This window comes from Schistocerca piceifrons, chromosome 1, assembly GCF_021461385.2.
Source record: "Schistocerca piceifrons isolate TAMUIC-IGC-003096 chromosome 1, iqSchPice1.1, whole genome shotgun sequence".
NCBI classification, from domain to species: domain Eukaryota; kingdom Metazoa; phylum Arthropoda; class Insecta; order Orthoptera; family Acrididae; genus Schistocerca; species Schistocerca piceifrons.
This window is the reverse complement of record NC_060138.1, coordinates 1079801195-1079816280: the sequence shown is the minus strand read 5'-3', so window position 1 is coordinate 1079816280 and position 15086 is coordinate 1079801195. Positions and strand designations below refer to the sequence as shown.

General features: G+C 40.2%; 1 protein-coding gene across 1 annotated transcript in view; it reads left to right on the top strand.

Moving 5' to 3' along the window:
• The window catches only part of LOC124777794 (acid sphingomyelinase-like phosphodiesterase 3a), a 573663-nt gene that overhangs the window by 256220 nt on the left and 302357 nt on the right, over window positions 1-15086 (top strand). The window contains exon 2 of the mRNA XM_047253312.1: window positions 2778-2847. Coding sequence (XP_047109268.1) covers window positions 2784-2847 — 64 coding nt within the window. The 5' untranslated portion in view covers window positions 2778-2783. The remainder of the gene's footprint in view (window positions 1-2777; window positions 2848-15086) is intronic.

Sequence of the window (15086 nt, the reverse complement as noted above, 5' to 3'; positions counted from 1 at the left end):
AAAGAGCAGAATGATAGATAGATGCGTTACACGTGTCGCAGCTATGCAGGTTTGAGAACGGCCTAAGCATTATCACGAAAACCGCAGTCTGGTCAACATGCTGTGTGGCTCGCCAGATCGATCATTCGCAGTGTTCTGTCGATATCGACACGAGATGGTACACCCACGTGCGTCGTTCCGCGTGTGGAGCGATTAGGAAGACGACGAGGCGAGAGGATCGAAGAATCGAGCGGCAAGCAATCAGGGATCCGACAGTGACTCAAGCAGATGTACGGGTGTCAGTTGCTCCACAAACCATTTCCAACAGCCATGCGAATGCGAATTTCTGTTAACATGACACATCGAAAACTCTGTCTACAATAGTGCCAAGCCGGAGCGACGTGGACTGGCACAGGCTGTCAGAACGCGGTGTTCAGTGATGGATTCCGATTCATTTTGGAGACGCATGCTGTTGTCGAGTTAGTCTGCTGAATTTTACAATTCCGCTCACCCTGTCGCGTGCCACTCTGCTTGCACAGCCGTCGTACTGGTCTGGGGGGATGAGTGGGGAGGAGTGCCCTCCCCCCTCCCTCAATTGTGGTGCATGGCACCTTGAAGCGTTATGCTGATGACGTTCCTCAAACCGGACATTACCTACATGGTCCCCACAGACAGGTATTCTTCCAGCAAGATAATGCACAGACAGCTCAAGTTACTCCAGACTTTCTACGACATGCTCCGACTCTGCCATGGACGGCTGCTCCCCATACTCGTTCCCACAGCACATGTGTGGAACCAGCTGAAACGCCAGATGTGAAATGCCAGATGCTGCTGTGTCACTCTGTGAATGATTCGGAGGCGGCTGTTCAAGATTTGTGGATCAAGTGTCTCAAAACTACATCAGATGTCGAATGAACTTGATATCAGATCGTCTTACTGCATCTATTGCAGCAAAACGAGAACCAACGCGTTGTTGATGTTGTGCTGTATTTGTATACTTTGTAACCTCCCCATCACTTATCGACCTTAATGACAGTGAAAAATTAAACCGCGTGCACCTATTGGAAATTTGGGAAAAGCAATCGTCACCGAAGTTAATCTGTCGGTAAAGAGGGGGGAAAGGGTTACATCTAAATGAAAGGAAAATTGCGAATGAAATTGGTGTAAATTAACTTTGAGAAAAGGGTAAAATTAACAAAGAAAGTAAATGTGCGGTCGTTACGTTTACAATTAATTGGCGTTAATTAGATATTCGAGATTTGGGGAAAACTACGGTCGCCAGTCCTCTGGACAACTACTATAATAACTGAAAATGAAAGATTAATGCACATATAACTAGCACTAAAAGCTTGGTAACTGAAGGTTGACACGTGTTGTGTGAAAACTGAATATTTGTGAGAAGTAATAAATTTCGCTGCATTCTGACTTAATTTAGCAAAAGAATTAATAAAACCGGAAAACCGGAAAATTGAAAGTTAATTTAGTGACTGAAATTAATAGTGAGCTTCGTTTCTGAAGCACTACGAAATTCAGTAAAATAAGGTTAGTCTTCAGCTGCCTCAACAATAATTTCAAAAGCTACTTGACTCTACGCAATTTAGAAATAAGAGATTTAACTTTGAATTTGAATTAAATGATTCTGAACAATTAACAATAGTAAAATTTAGTACGTACCAAGCTGAGCTGCAGTCACAGGTAAGCTAAAATATGGTAACAAAACTCGCACTCTTAATTTGTGCTTGTGTGATCTAAATATTGTAGCCAGCTATGAATACCTTAACTGAACTTTGAAATTAAAGCAGTGAAATGGAATGATATTACTTTAATGTTGGCGTTTGAATTTCAACGACACTAAAGTTCATTTCGGAAAAGGAAGGGACCCTGCTTGGTCATGCAATTGGGACAAATAGCAACAAATGTCCATGTTAAGTTGCTGTAATTTTGTCAGGCAAATGAAACAATTTTAAAAGCTGAGGTTTGCCATACAGTCTAAAACTTTACGCGCTTCCTTGTTGGTTGATTGAAGGTTTGAAGTCGTCGGTGGAGGAGGTGGCGACAGTCACTCACTGTCGGCCGTCGCTGTTGCAGAAGCTGGATGTTGGGTCGCCTTCTTCTCGACACTGTCACCAGGCGAAATGGGCTCTTGATGTGCGCCAGCTAATGCTTCCCGTCCGCGACACCGAGTCAGAAACTATCATAGCAAGTCAAGCACAATTACATGCTGCCAAACCCTGAAAGCGCGGCAACTCGCGGGAGCGTCACACAACACACCTGCTCCACCGCCTTACTCCAGCCAGACTCTCCCTGCCCGCGCTCCATGCGGCAGAGTTAACACTAGCAAAGATCCTAAACACTTTGGTTCTCCACACGACCTATCGATGTAGTCGTTCGATAGCATAGTTTTCCCTAGGGAAGACCCAGCGTAAAAATACAAATAATATTTACAAAAGAAACCCATTATACATCGACATAAATGCATATATGAAACAATTACATTATATAAAGGCACAGAAATTTCATATCTTCAGGTAACTAAATAGGGGAAACATTTATAGTACTATAGATGGAAATATGATGGTATGCATTTCCGGCGTTACAACTTGTCCTCAATATGTCTGTTTACTTGTCTGGATTTTTAGTTAAAGTGAATCTCTCATCTCTATAATTATGTCTAATAAATATGATTTCAGTCTGATGCTCTACTCTTGGTGCACTATTTTTCAGTGTTCCTGAGTGCCTTTTTGCGCTGAAAGTGTGTCCCACAGAGGTGGTTATCTGACGCGAGTTGTCTGTTGCAGGCAGCGATGTTGGTGGCGGGCGCAGCCCTATTACTGGTGCTGCTCTGCCCGGCTTCTCACGCCAAGATAGGTGAGTGTCTACGCAAGCTCGCTGTAACGGTAGTTCAGACTCTGGTCCTTATTTATATAAATGACATGCCCTGTAGTATTACAGGTAATTCTAAAATATTTCTGTTTGCTGATGACACTAGTTTGGAGGTAAAGGATGTTTCAATTAGTGTAGTTTATGACATAAGTTCATGGCTTGTAGAAAATAAACTAACGCTACATCACGGTGAGACTCGGTTTTTACAGTTCCTAACGCACAATTCAACAAAACCCGACGTTTTAATATCACAGAATGGGCATGTGATTAGTGAAACTGAACAGTTCATGTTTCTAGGTGTTCATGTAGACAGTAAACTGTCGTGGAAAACCCACGTTCAGGATCTTGTTCAAAGATTTAATGATGCCATTTTTACTATTCGAATGGTATCTGAAGTAAGTGATCGTTCAACTCGCAAATAAGTCTACTTTACTTATTTTCATTCGCTTACGTCTTATGGCATTATATTTTGGGGTAACTATTCCCATTCTCAAAGAATATTTCGACTCAGAAACGGGCCTGCAACACCTCTGCCACCCTCCTCACACACAGCCGTCAACATGGTCGTAAAATGGCTTAACAATCAATGAACACAATCGGATACAAGACTCACGAACGAAGAAGAGCTTAGATTGTTATCAAAGGAAAATTCATTAGGTGCATCCCTCCAGGAAACCCACTTTACACAGTGCGATAAGCTTAGGCTGTAGCAAGTATGGAAGTCTGGAGCTGGTCTTCTCCGTGAATATGATAAAGGCTCTGGGTGTATGTAAGGTTACTGCAATTCGATAATTCTCGTATCAAAACCATATTTACGATGTAATAAAAGTTTGAAGATTTATATCCACAGGCGCATCGAAGCAAGGATAAACGTTCTCTCATGAAGGTTCGAGGATTAACATTCCGAAGGAGTTCAATTGACGCAGAGCACATTGTGCTACTGAAGGCACTGGATCAGAGGAAACGTGATCGAGCAAGGCTATCAATATCCCAATACCCGTACTTGTATCCAGCATTCCAGCGCATTCAAGATACTGTTCACTAGTAATAGCAAAAAGGCAAAGTAGTCGAATACATAGGCAGGGAGGAGTGAGGGAAACAAACAGCTGTTGAAGCAGTGAATGGTGCTTGTGGCTCACAGCTACACCCAAAGGACCAAGGAATGAGATGACTGAGATTTTTGAGTCAGTGAGCTTTGTAACGGAACCCATTAAAGGTTTTCTTATAAAGAAGAATGCGATACCCTCGTAATTCAACCAATTGAACTAGCGATTATGATAATAGAAAAGTAATTGTGTATGTTAGCAATGATTGCATAACATGTATACATAAAAAGTCAGCCCATTAAAATATAATTAATAACTGACCCACACAAAAGTTAACGTCACTTGAACACTGATACAGCTGATGTCATTATGTAAAAACACTATATTCAACTGAAATTATTAATATGAAATACGAATAGTGTTGGTCAGCTTACTTATTTTGGATCTCCTTAAATAAAAATTACCCAGTGAAGCCTATTTCTTCACTAGGACTGTTTTCACTCACCAGTTATGTGTTGTTGTTGTGGTCTTCAGTCCAGAGACTGGTTTGATGTAGCTCTCCATGCTACCCTATCCTGTGCAAGTTTCTTCATCTCCCAGTACTTACTGCAACCTAAATCCTTCTGAATCTGCTTAGTGTATTCATCTCTTGGCCTCCCTCTACGATTTTTAAACTTGACGATGCCCTCCAATGCTAAATTTGTGATACTTTGATGCCTCAGAACATGTCCTACCAACCGGTCCCTTCTTTTTGTCAAGTTGTGCCACAAACTCCTCCCCAATTCTATTCAATACCTCCTCATTAGTTATGTGATCTACCTATCTAATCTTCAGCATTCTTCTGTAGCACCACATTTTGAAAGCTTCTATTCTCTTTTCGTCTAAACTGTTTACCGTCCATATTTCACTTCCATACATGGCTACACCACATACAAATACTTTCAGAAACGACTTCCTGACACTTAAATCTATACTCGATGTTAACAAATTTATCTTCTTCAGAAACGCTTTCCTTGTCATTGCCAGTCTACATTTTATATCCTCCCTACTTCGACCATCATCAGTTATTTTGCTCCCCAAATAGCAAAAATCCTTTACTACTTTAAGTGTCTCATTTCCATTGCAACCGTGACCTATTAAACTGATAGTTCGGTGATTTTCACATCTGTCAACACCTGTTTTCTTTGGGATTGCAATTATTATATTCTTCTTGAAGTCTGAGGGTATTTCGCCTGTCTAATTAATCTTGCTCACCAGATGGAGGACTGGCTCACACATGGCTGTCAGTTGTTCCCGGGTCCTTGTTTCGACTTAGGTCTTTCAGTGCTCTGTCAAACTTTTCACGCAGTAGCGCATCTCCCATTTCATGATCATCTACATTCTCTTCCATTTCCATAATATTGTCCTCAAGTACATCGCCCTTGTATGGACCCTCTATATACTCCTTCCACCTTTATGCTTTCCCTTCTTTGGTTAGAACTGGGTTCCCATTTGAGCTCCTGATATTCATACAAGTGGTTCTCTTTTCTCCAACGGTCTGTCTAATTTTCCTGTAGGCAGTATCTATCTTATCCCTTGTGATATAAGCCTCTACATCGTGACATTTGTCCTCTAGCCATCCCTGCTTAGCCATTTTGCACTTTCCGTTGATCTCATTTTTGAGACGTTTGTATTCCATTTTACCTGCTTCATTTACTGCATTTTTATATTTTCTCCTTTCATCAGCTAAATTCAATATTTCTTCTGTTTCCCAAGGAGTTATACTAGCCCTCGTCTTTTCACCTATTTCATCCTCTGCTGCCTTCACTACTTCATCCCTCAGAGCTACCCATTCTTCTTCTACTGTACTTCTTTTCCCCATTGATGTCAATTGTTCCCTTGTGCTCTCCGTGAAACTCTGTACAACCTCTGGTTCTTTCAGTTTATCCAGGTCCCATCTCCTTAAATTCCCACCTTTTTGCAGTTTCTTCAGTTTTAATCTACAGTTCATAACCAATAGATTGTGGTCAGAGTCCACATCTGCCCCTGGAAATGTCTTACAATTTAAAACCTGGTTCCTAAATCTCTGTCTTACCATTGTATAATCTATCTGATACCTTTTAGTATCTCCGGGATTCTTCCATGTATACAACCTTCTTTTATGATTCTTAAACCAAGTGTTAGCTATGATTATGTTATGCTCTGTGCAAAATTCTACCAGACGACTTCCTCTTTCATTTCGTACCCCCAATCCATATTCACCTACTATGTTTCCTTCTCTCCCTTTTGCTACTCTCGAATTCCAGTCACCCATGACTATTAAATGTTCGTCCCCCTTCACTACCTGAATAATTTCTTTTATCTCATCACACATTTCCTCAATTTCTTCATCATCTTCAGAGCTAGTTGGCATATAAACTTGTACTACTGTAGTAGGCGTGGGCTTCGTGTCTATCTTGGCCACAATAATGCGTTCACTATGCTGTTTGTAGTAGCTTACCCGCACTCCTATTTTTTTATTCATTATGAAACCTACTCCTGCATTACCCTTATTTGATTTTGTATTTATAACCCTGTATTCACCTGACCAAAAGTCTTGTTCCTCCTGCCACCGAACTTCACTAATTCCCACTATATCTAACTTTAACCTATCCATTTCCATTTTTACATTTTCTGACCTACCTGCTCGTTTAAGGGACCTGACATTCGACGCTCCGATCTGTAGAACACCAGTTTTCTTTCTCCTGATAACGACGCCCTCTTGAGTAGTCCCCGCCCGGAGGTCCGAATGGGGACTATTTTACCTCCGTAATATTTTACCCAAGAGGACGCCATCATCATTTAACCATACAGTAAAGCTGCATACCCTCGGGAAAAATTACGGCTGTAGTTTCCCCTTGCTTTCAGCCGTTCGCAGTACCAGCACAGCAAGGCGGTTTTGGTTATTGTTACAGGGCGAGATCAGTCAATCATCCAGACTGTTGCCCCTGCAACTACTGAAAAGGCTGCTGCCCCTCTTCAGGAACCACATGTTTGTCTGGCCTCTCAACAGATACCCCTCCGTTGTGGTCTCACCTACGGTACGGCCATCTGTATCGCTGAGGCACGCAAGCCTCCCCACCAATGGCAAGGTCCATGGTTCATGGGGGGGAGGACTATTTGCGTAAACACATCTATTTTAAACGATAAACACTGTAATTTTTAATAATTCACGTTATTTACTTATGTATCCAAATGAGAGAAGTGAAGTCAATAGATATGCCTTTGAAACACGGCCTTTTTGCAACAGAGAATTGTTCTGATAAGTTGACAAATCTGTCTGTCATTTTAATGACCTATCAAATTATGTCACTCGATGTAAATTAATAACATTTTTGCACAAATTACGATAACAGATGGATGACTGACTTATAAACCACATCTCTTCTTAGTAGTTCTTTGACGAGGTTATAAATACAAGCAGAAAGAAGCCTCATCAGCTCAGTCTTGATAGAACTTTTGTAAAGTGTGGATGTTATTGTCTTATGTGGAAAAACAATGCAAAGTTGTTGTAAAAGAAGTGTTACTCTGTACTGTGTCAACGTCTTTGGGTGGTCAGCGGAGTTAAGATGGCTACCATGCCAATAAATAGTTGAAGTTCACTTATGCTGTCGTTCATTATTTATCAACAAGCACATCAAAAACACGGGACCTCATCTTTTTACGTCTAGACGAATACATATAGAGCCAACATTAACATCAAGATACAGCAGTGAACCAGCCAGCAGCAGCAGCAACTACTACAATACAACTTAATGGCGCCAACCCAATTCTCCACATGAAGTGCTAACAAGCTTCGTATATGGGAGTGACATAGTGCGAATATAGGAATATCAACGATTGAACGACCATTACAGCTTCAACAAGCAAATCCCGAAACAAGATCCAGAGCTTCCTCTACTTGGACACGAAGAAGAGATTTTCTACTTACTGCCATGCATATTTGTCGTAAGGATCACTTTGGCAGCGTGAAGAACCACTCGTTAGAAGGGACTATGACGTATTCCTATCAGTGAAATATAGTTCAAGCCACTAACAGAAGGGCCTATTCTAAAGTAAATGAGGACTGCTAGCAGTTTAAAATTGCAATAGAATGACTGTAGTACGTGAATTACACAAAATGTGTTAAATAAAATAATGCATCTTTTCTTTAGAGTACGATGGGAAGAGTGTGAGTGTACAGTAGTAGATAGGAGAAATTGAAATGTGGCGGTGTTGTTGATTCATTCTATGCTTTGCGTCATCGGCAGCCACAAATTTGTCTATTCACTTTTTACCTTTTTTTCATTTTTTGCAATGTTTTATGTTTTAGATCAGTTTACCGCATGTGTGTGTGTGTGTGTGTGTGTGTGTGTGTGTGTGTGTGTGTGTGTGTGTGTGTGTGTGTTTCTTCGTGCGCTTTCAGTTTGTGCGAGGGTTGCCCAGAAAGCAGCTTTGAGATAACAGTTCCTGATTGGAGAAATGACACCATAAGGATGGTTGTAGATGTTTCATTTTCGTACAAGAGTAGTCCCCCAAACCTCCAGGCGTAATGATAGATTACCTTTTAATCTCCTTAAGGTAATATACAAGCTCTTAAAATCATAAAATAACAAATAATGGTTGTGGCATTCATAGAGTAAAACGCCAATTGAGCTGCCCCTACCGATGTCGTTTTATGAAAACAGCAGTTCTGAACCTGGACTTCGAAAACCACTTGCGAGATTTTCATACGTTTTCGCTCACAGTGGTTTTTATAGGAAATTTAATTTACTTCAATTTTGTAAGGGTTTATGTTTTCGCTGGAGGTCATTGCTTTCGATTTGTTGAAGAAAAACGAACAAAGGAAAATATACTTTTCACGTCTTTATATCTGAGAAACGTCTTAACTGTCACTCGCAAGTGGTGGTATTCCTGTATTGTCTTTTTCTTCTCCCACCTTTAAAGTTATCTGTTTGGATTTATTTTAGCGAAAGTAGATCTTTTATGTCATTTGTGTTCTTAAGATTAAATTGTCTGTTAGATGGTAACCTTTGGGCTCCCAGTTTTGAATGGTGTGCGTACCGGATTTTAAAGCTGCTAACTTATGTAACGCTAACAGTGGTGACAAAATTCAACTGTGAAAATTCATGGAGAATTCTAACAGCGAGAATTCTAGAAAAATCATGGCCTGTCTGAAATTTATTGTTATCGGAAAACCTGACCATGAAATTTGACGAAAAAACTGATTACTTTATAACTAAAGTTGGTTGAAAGTTAATTAAGGATATGATATGATTTCTAATAACATAGATGCAAAAGCTAACTACTGAGATAAGAAAAGGTGCAATGTACTCTCTAAAAGCATTGATATCATTCTTGGTTCATAATTTTGGATAATGGTTTTTAGTAAATTGAAAATTAATTTGCTCTTCGAATGTGGGCAATGATTCTAGGTTAAATGATTCCAACAGCAATCTCATATCATTTGACTTGATAACAGATCATGAAACTTCAATAATAGTAAAGGTTTTTTGGAAATCGCGTAATAATTCAAGAATTATAAAAATTAAACTTCACATGTGGAATCTTCCCTTAAACATAATGCCAAAATCTACTTCTTAAATCCATTTCTCTCACAATGATTGATAAATCCTAACAAAAAGGATATAAAGTCAAAAAGACTCATGATCTGACGAGCCAAGAATGCTGCATTGTCAAACCGGTGCTGCGAATAAAGCAAACTTAATCATTACGTGCAATCCAGTCATCACAAAGAGTATAATCGTATCAATGTAAAACTCGATTCATTTAGCCTCTACAACGAATCATCCATTAATCCGTAATATAATTCACAAACCTCCATAGCTTGCTGCATACTGCTAATAAATCAAAACTCGACTGTTCACATCTAACACCAATGCTCGACTGTCTGTTTCACCTCCTCTCCTCACGATCAACAGACAAATCTGGCGCGCAAATCCCAGACCAAGGATCACCTCTAACTGGTGTCCTTGCAGCGCAGCTTCTCTGCCGATACTGTGCGCGTATGTCTAAGTGATTCAAACCTTACGAACACGATTTCAGACATCAAAAACAAGAAAAATTCCAAATGCTGACTAGTGAACCAGTCCAACATACATCAAATCGCTGCTTGGATTGTATTTAAATAGAACAAAAGAAATTCTCACCTTGGTCACATACGTATCTCGCAAACAAAAGCGCTAGTGCTAAACTGTGCGTCGATGCCAAGAAAGAGTTGTGTAATGATATGAGATGTTTACCAGCGGATTCTGTAATTTTACAGCTCTATTGAGAAAGAAATGCATATTTCGAGGATCAGTGTTGTGCGATCTTGTTTTACTGTAATCGATTAAAATTGACTCTTTCAGCTTATTTATGCGCGTTGAAGGATAGCTGCCCAAACTACACCAGGCTAGCATCATCCTCTTCTACTCACATTACGCCACAATTTTCTGTCGGTGTGGCTTCCCTACACACAACAGCATCATCAACGAAACCGCTTCATTATGCTTTTGATGTTATTCATCAAATCAATTATACACCGGGGGCGTGAAGGTATTTGTGTGTTCCTGACGCCAGAGGAGCCTGAGCTTATTTTGTGAGCAACTGAATGGGACGTACGCTTGTTCTCTCCCACTACGATCAACTTCCGTTGGTTGTGGGTTGAGCACTCGAGGAGCATCATGGCTCCCTGACGTTCAATGCGAATCATGCAGCACCTGCTCATAACCACCCTGAAAAGGGAAAAACACGGTCTGCACTGGATAATTGTCTCCCATTCAGTTGCAATTGATGTTAGTTATGACTGGAAACCGCCGCTAATCCTCCGTTCATATCAGTTTCCTACGAATGCTAGTCGCAATAATCAGGATAGCTGCAAAGCAAGAGTGCGTGTTTGTAAAGAGAAAACCCTTTGAGAATTTGGCTTTAACAAATTCTCGTACTTTATATACGAATATTTTTGGTTAGTTTGTACCGTAATTCTTATTGATATCGAATGAAACAAAAAGTTTACTGTTACCCGTCACTGTCTATCTCCACGGCGCGTTTCGAAATTTTAGAGCTCCATGATGAAGTCGGTTTACACTTGTTAGTGTGACATATGTGTGTGTTGTGTTACAGTTTTGGGGGTACTGACACTGTCTACTGTAGAAACAAAACACTATTCGAGAAGATGATTTTGGGTTCATTTTTCACTAGAAATAGAACGTAAAGCTGCCACCTCCTGTGGTCACGGGTTCCTTTCATTGTCGTAACACATCACATATAAACTGTCATATTTTGTAAGCAAAGATGGCATCTAGAAATTATTTGATGCAAGGATCAAATAGCAAAAGAGAAACACTGTCACAAAATACAAAGAATATACATGATAACATTATTATTTCAGAATTAGATTCAAAGGAATGTAGAGATCTTTGCTTGAGGTGCTGAATACGTGCGTTGAAATAAATATTTCACGTGGTATACAAATCGGATTCTGTCAAGTTTATGTAGCTTAAATTTCAAAATCATTTACATAAACAGTAAACATGTTGCAAACTTTAAGTGCAGTAGTTATATTGGCAACCGCGGTAAAATCATACGTAAATAACAATTTTGTTTGGGATTCAGTGATGGGAATAAAAGACTGGAGGCGGAGGGCGAGAAAGAGAAAAAGAGAGAGACAGTGGAAGGAGTAATTGGATGAGAGCAAACGTTACAAATCTGGGGGTTCTTAAGATTTATCTGTTATATGTAATAATTAATTAAAGTTTGCGTTAATAATTTGGTTAATGGTTTAAAATATGCAGATAGATGTACAGTTTGTGCTGTTAGTTGATGTTCTTATAGTTTCAAGTTGATAGGGGGTTCAAGCTTTTGGTTTGATGGTATGTTTATAAATGAGGCCAATCCATTGGACATTTGGGGAATGTCACGGTTACATAACTAAATATTTATGGTAAATATTAAGGTAGGTGGAAAGAATGTAAATAGGGGGACATGTCGATACCAGGGCATAAAGTCTTCGCGGATTTCATTCCGTGTACTCAGTTGCACAGTATGCCTCGCAGACAAGCGCAGGAAAAATATACGCAGATGTCAGCGTTTGACACAGGACGTGTTGTTGGGCTCAAAGAAGCCGGTGGGAGTACTCGGCGAATTACTCGGCATTTCAATAGGAGCGATGTGACTACTAGACGATGTTGGCAGCAATGGTGGAACCACGGACGAACACAGCCACAAGCAGGAAGCGGTCGATCTGGAGAGACGACAGAACTCGACGACAGAGCAGTCGTCAGAGAGGCACTCAGAGACCCGGATTCATCATTATCATTGATCCGAAGTGCAACTGGTGCTTTAATGAACACAAGGACCACTAATAGGCGGCTCACAGACAAGTAACTACGTTCACAGCACTCCTTGCACCATCGTTGACCTCAGTACATCAATAAGCCCGATTGCGATAGCGTCAGGCACTTTCGGCCTGGAATCTCATTGAGTGGAACAGAATTACCTTCAGTGACGGGCGCCGCTTGTAACAGAGCCCCGATAAGCAGCTAATTCGTGCCTGGAGACGTCATGGACAGCGGTGGGTAATCAGCCAGACGGTCGCTTGCCATACCAAGAGCGAAGGTCTAGAGTTCCATTTTATTTCATATCAGAACCCCTGTGGTTGCCATCCGGGCGTCCTTACAGTGTAGCGGCATGTCAACGACATTCTACGCCCGCTTTCCTTGCCCTTCATGGCAAGCCATCCTGGGCTACTATTTCAGCAAGACAATGTCCACCCGCACAAGGCGAGAGTTTCTAGTGCTTGCTTAGTGCCTGCCAAACCCTACCTTGGCGAGCAAGGTCACCGGATCTTTACCCAGCTAAAACTGTTTGAGCATTATGGGCAGAGCCTTCCAACAAGCTCCACGTTTTGACGATCTAACGTTCCAGTTGGACAGTCTTTGGCACAATATCTCTCAGGAGGACTTCCAACAACTATGTCAATCAATCCCAAGCCGAATAACTGCTTCCATAATGGCCAGGGGTGCGGCAACATGTTACTGAGTTGCTGAATTTGTGAATCTCTTTCTTGAATAAATCATCCAGTTTTTATGAAACTGTAATTATTTGTTTCTTTGTATATGTGAGTGTACATAGCATCTACAGACTTCCGACCCGTTCGGATAATTCTTTCGTGGTGCGTCGTTTTATGTGTGTGTGTATGTGTGTGTGTGTGTGTGTGTGTGTGTGTGTGTGTGTGTGTGTGTGTACAGGCGTGTGTGTAAGAGTGTATTACCGCACCTTTGCAACGACGTCCTCATTTACCGAAGGATCAGAGTTCAACAGCACAGTCCTATTTAGACTTCTGCGTTGTGATGTAGGAGTTTTTATTATTTTGTGTCGTCACACAAAAAAAAACAAAGGGAACTGTCAGAGACATGAAAATCGACGCTGCGTTGATTTAAAAAATGATACAGATGTAGAGAGTTTTTAATAATAAATAATAACGAATTCCTTACCGTTTAACAATTTTCCTGCTTTTATTACAAAATTAAATTTTCCAGAGATGAATATGAGCATGGCAAGTGGTTTGAGACCCATTTGCAAGACACGCTTTGTACATGAAGGGTGATTCTGCTAAAATGAAGTACCTGAGGGCTTTATTGCTAGATATGAAATGGAAGGGATGGGTGTTATAGAGCTTAGAAGTGGAGGGGAGGGCTTTAGAAGGATAAAAATTTCTGCTGCCAGTACGGGTTGTTCAGTGCACTACTGCAATTATTTTCGATTCATTTATTAGTTGCGTTGACATGTATGCAAGTGTAATTACGTTACAGTTCCCTTTTAAGTGCAGATTCAAATTAGTTCTGTGACATCGAATGTCCTCGCGTGAAAGAGGGCTATTTTGTCGCTTGTAATAACTTTTCGAAGTTACAGACAAACACGGATAAATTGGAGTTTGTGGGAAAATATTTTGTTGCGACTTCATGCATTTAGAATGTCAGTAAAGGCGTTTATAATTCTTGTTAGAAGGCATATCAGAAACCTAAGTCTTCAAATTTCTCCATAGGGAAGGGTATCCTGTTGTGAATCAACTATAATGATGTGCTGAGTTACGTGAGACACAAACGCAGTAGACGGACAATAGATCAGAAAGGTGAATGTATTTCCAAATACAGTTAGCACTGGCTTGATTTCGCCATTGTTTCATAAGCATGGCTGTAACGACGAATTTCTGCAAGTCAAGAAAAGCGGAATATTCACAGGGAGTCCCTCAAAAGATGTCTTCTAGTACTCATTTATTTGTGATACATTCAGCGCAGCTAACCGGTTGCAACAAGATTTTGCTTTAACCTGGTTTCGGGATTGACTAAGGGTGTCATCAACATAAAACCGAAACTTTTATCTAAATGGATTAAAGAACGATTCACAAATGGAAAATCCAAGAGCAGACAGTTATTATACCAAGCATATTTATGAATACACCAGACTCACATGTAGTAAAAATGGGACCGATTTAAGTACGGAATGTTCTCAGCATATAAAATATTTCGTAAGAAGATAATATTTAAACCATACAGCAATACAGATATGGTAAATGACATAAAATTGGTAACTCTCAGTAAAATCATATATGACCCAGCACACTATACGCCACTAAGGGCTGTAAGAGGAAACAGGCGCTGGAGGTGACGTCAGACTAAGAGGATTACAGGCCGAAGTTGCCACAACGTGTACACTAGTTAAGCCGTGCCATCTGTTGACACTCTAAACTAAATCAACTGCTTCATTACAAAAACGTTCTAAAAAGTGTAACTGTTCATTTTTGTACGCATCTTGTCTGAAAACGATTAAAGTGTAAGAAATAAAAACGAAAGAGGAAGACGATATTTTATAGTCTGCTCTGAGAAAAACAAGGAGACAGTTTTTGGACTTTATACCACTGAAGAAATTTTTATCACGCAACTGCATTTGTTCATTCAGAATGAAGCCATCGTTAAGAGAAAGATGTTTGAAGACTTCTAATTCTTCAAGGATATTAATTCTGAACCCTTTCTTTCTGTGTGTAGGACACTGATGTAAAGAAATTCTTTAGGGATGTAATTAATAAATAACCAGCAAAGGATGAGCTATATATATATTTGTACCTTTTTCCCTAAGAGGTGTTCTTTATATCTAACAGCAAATGTTCGTCCTGTTTGT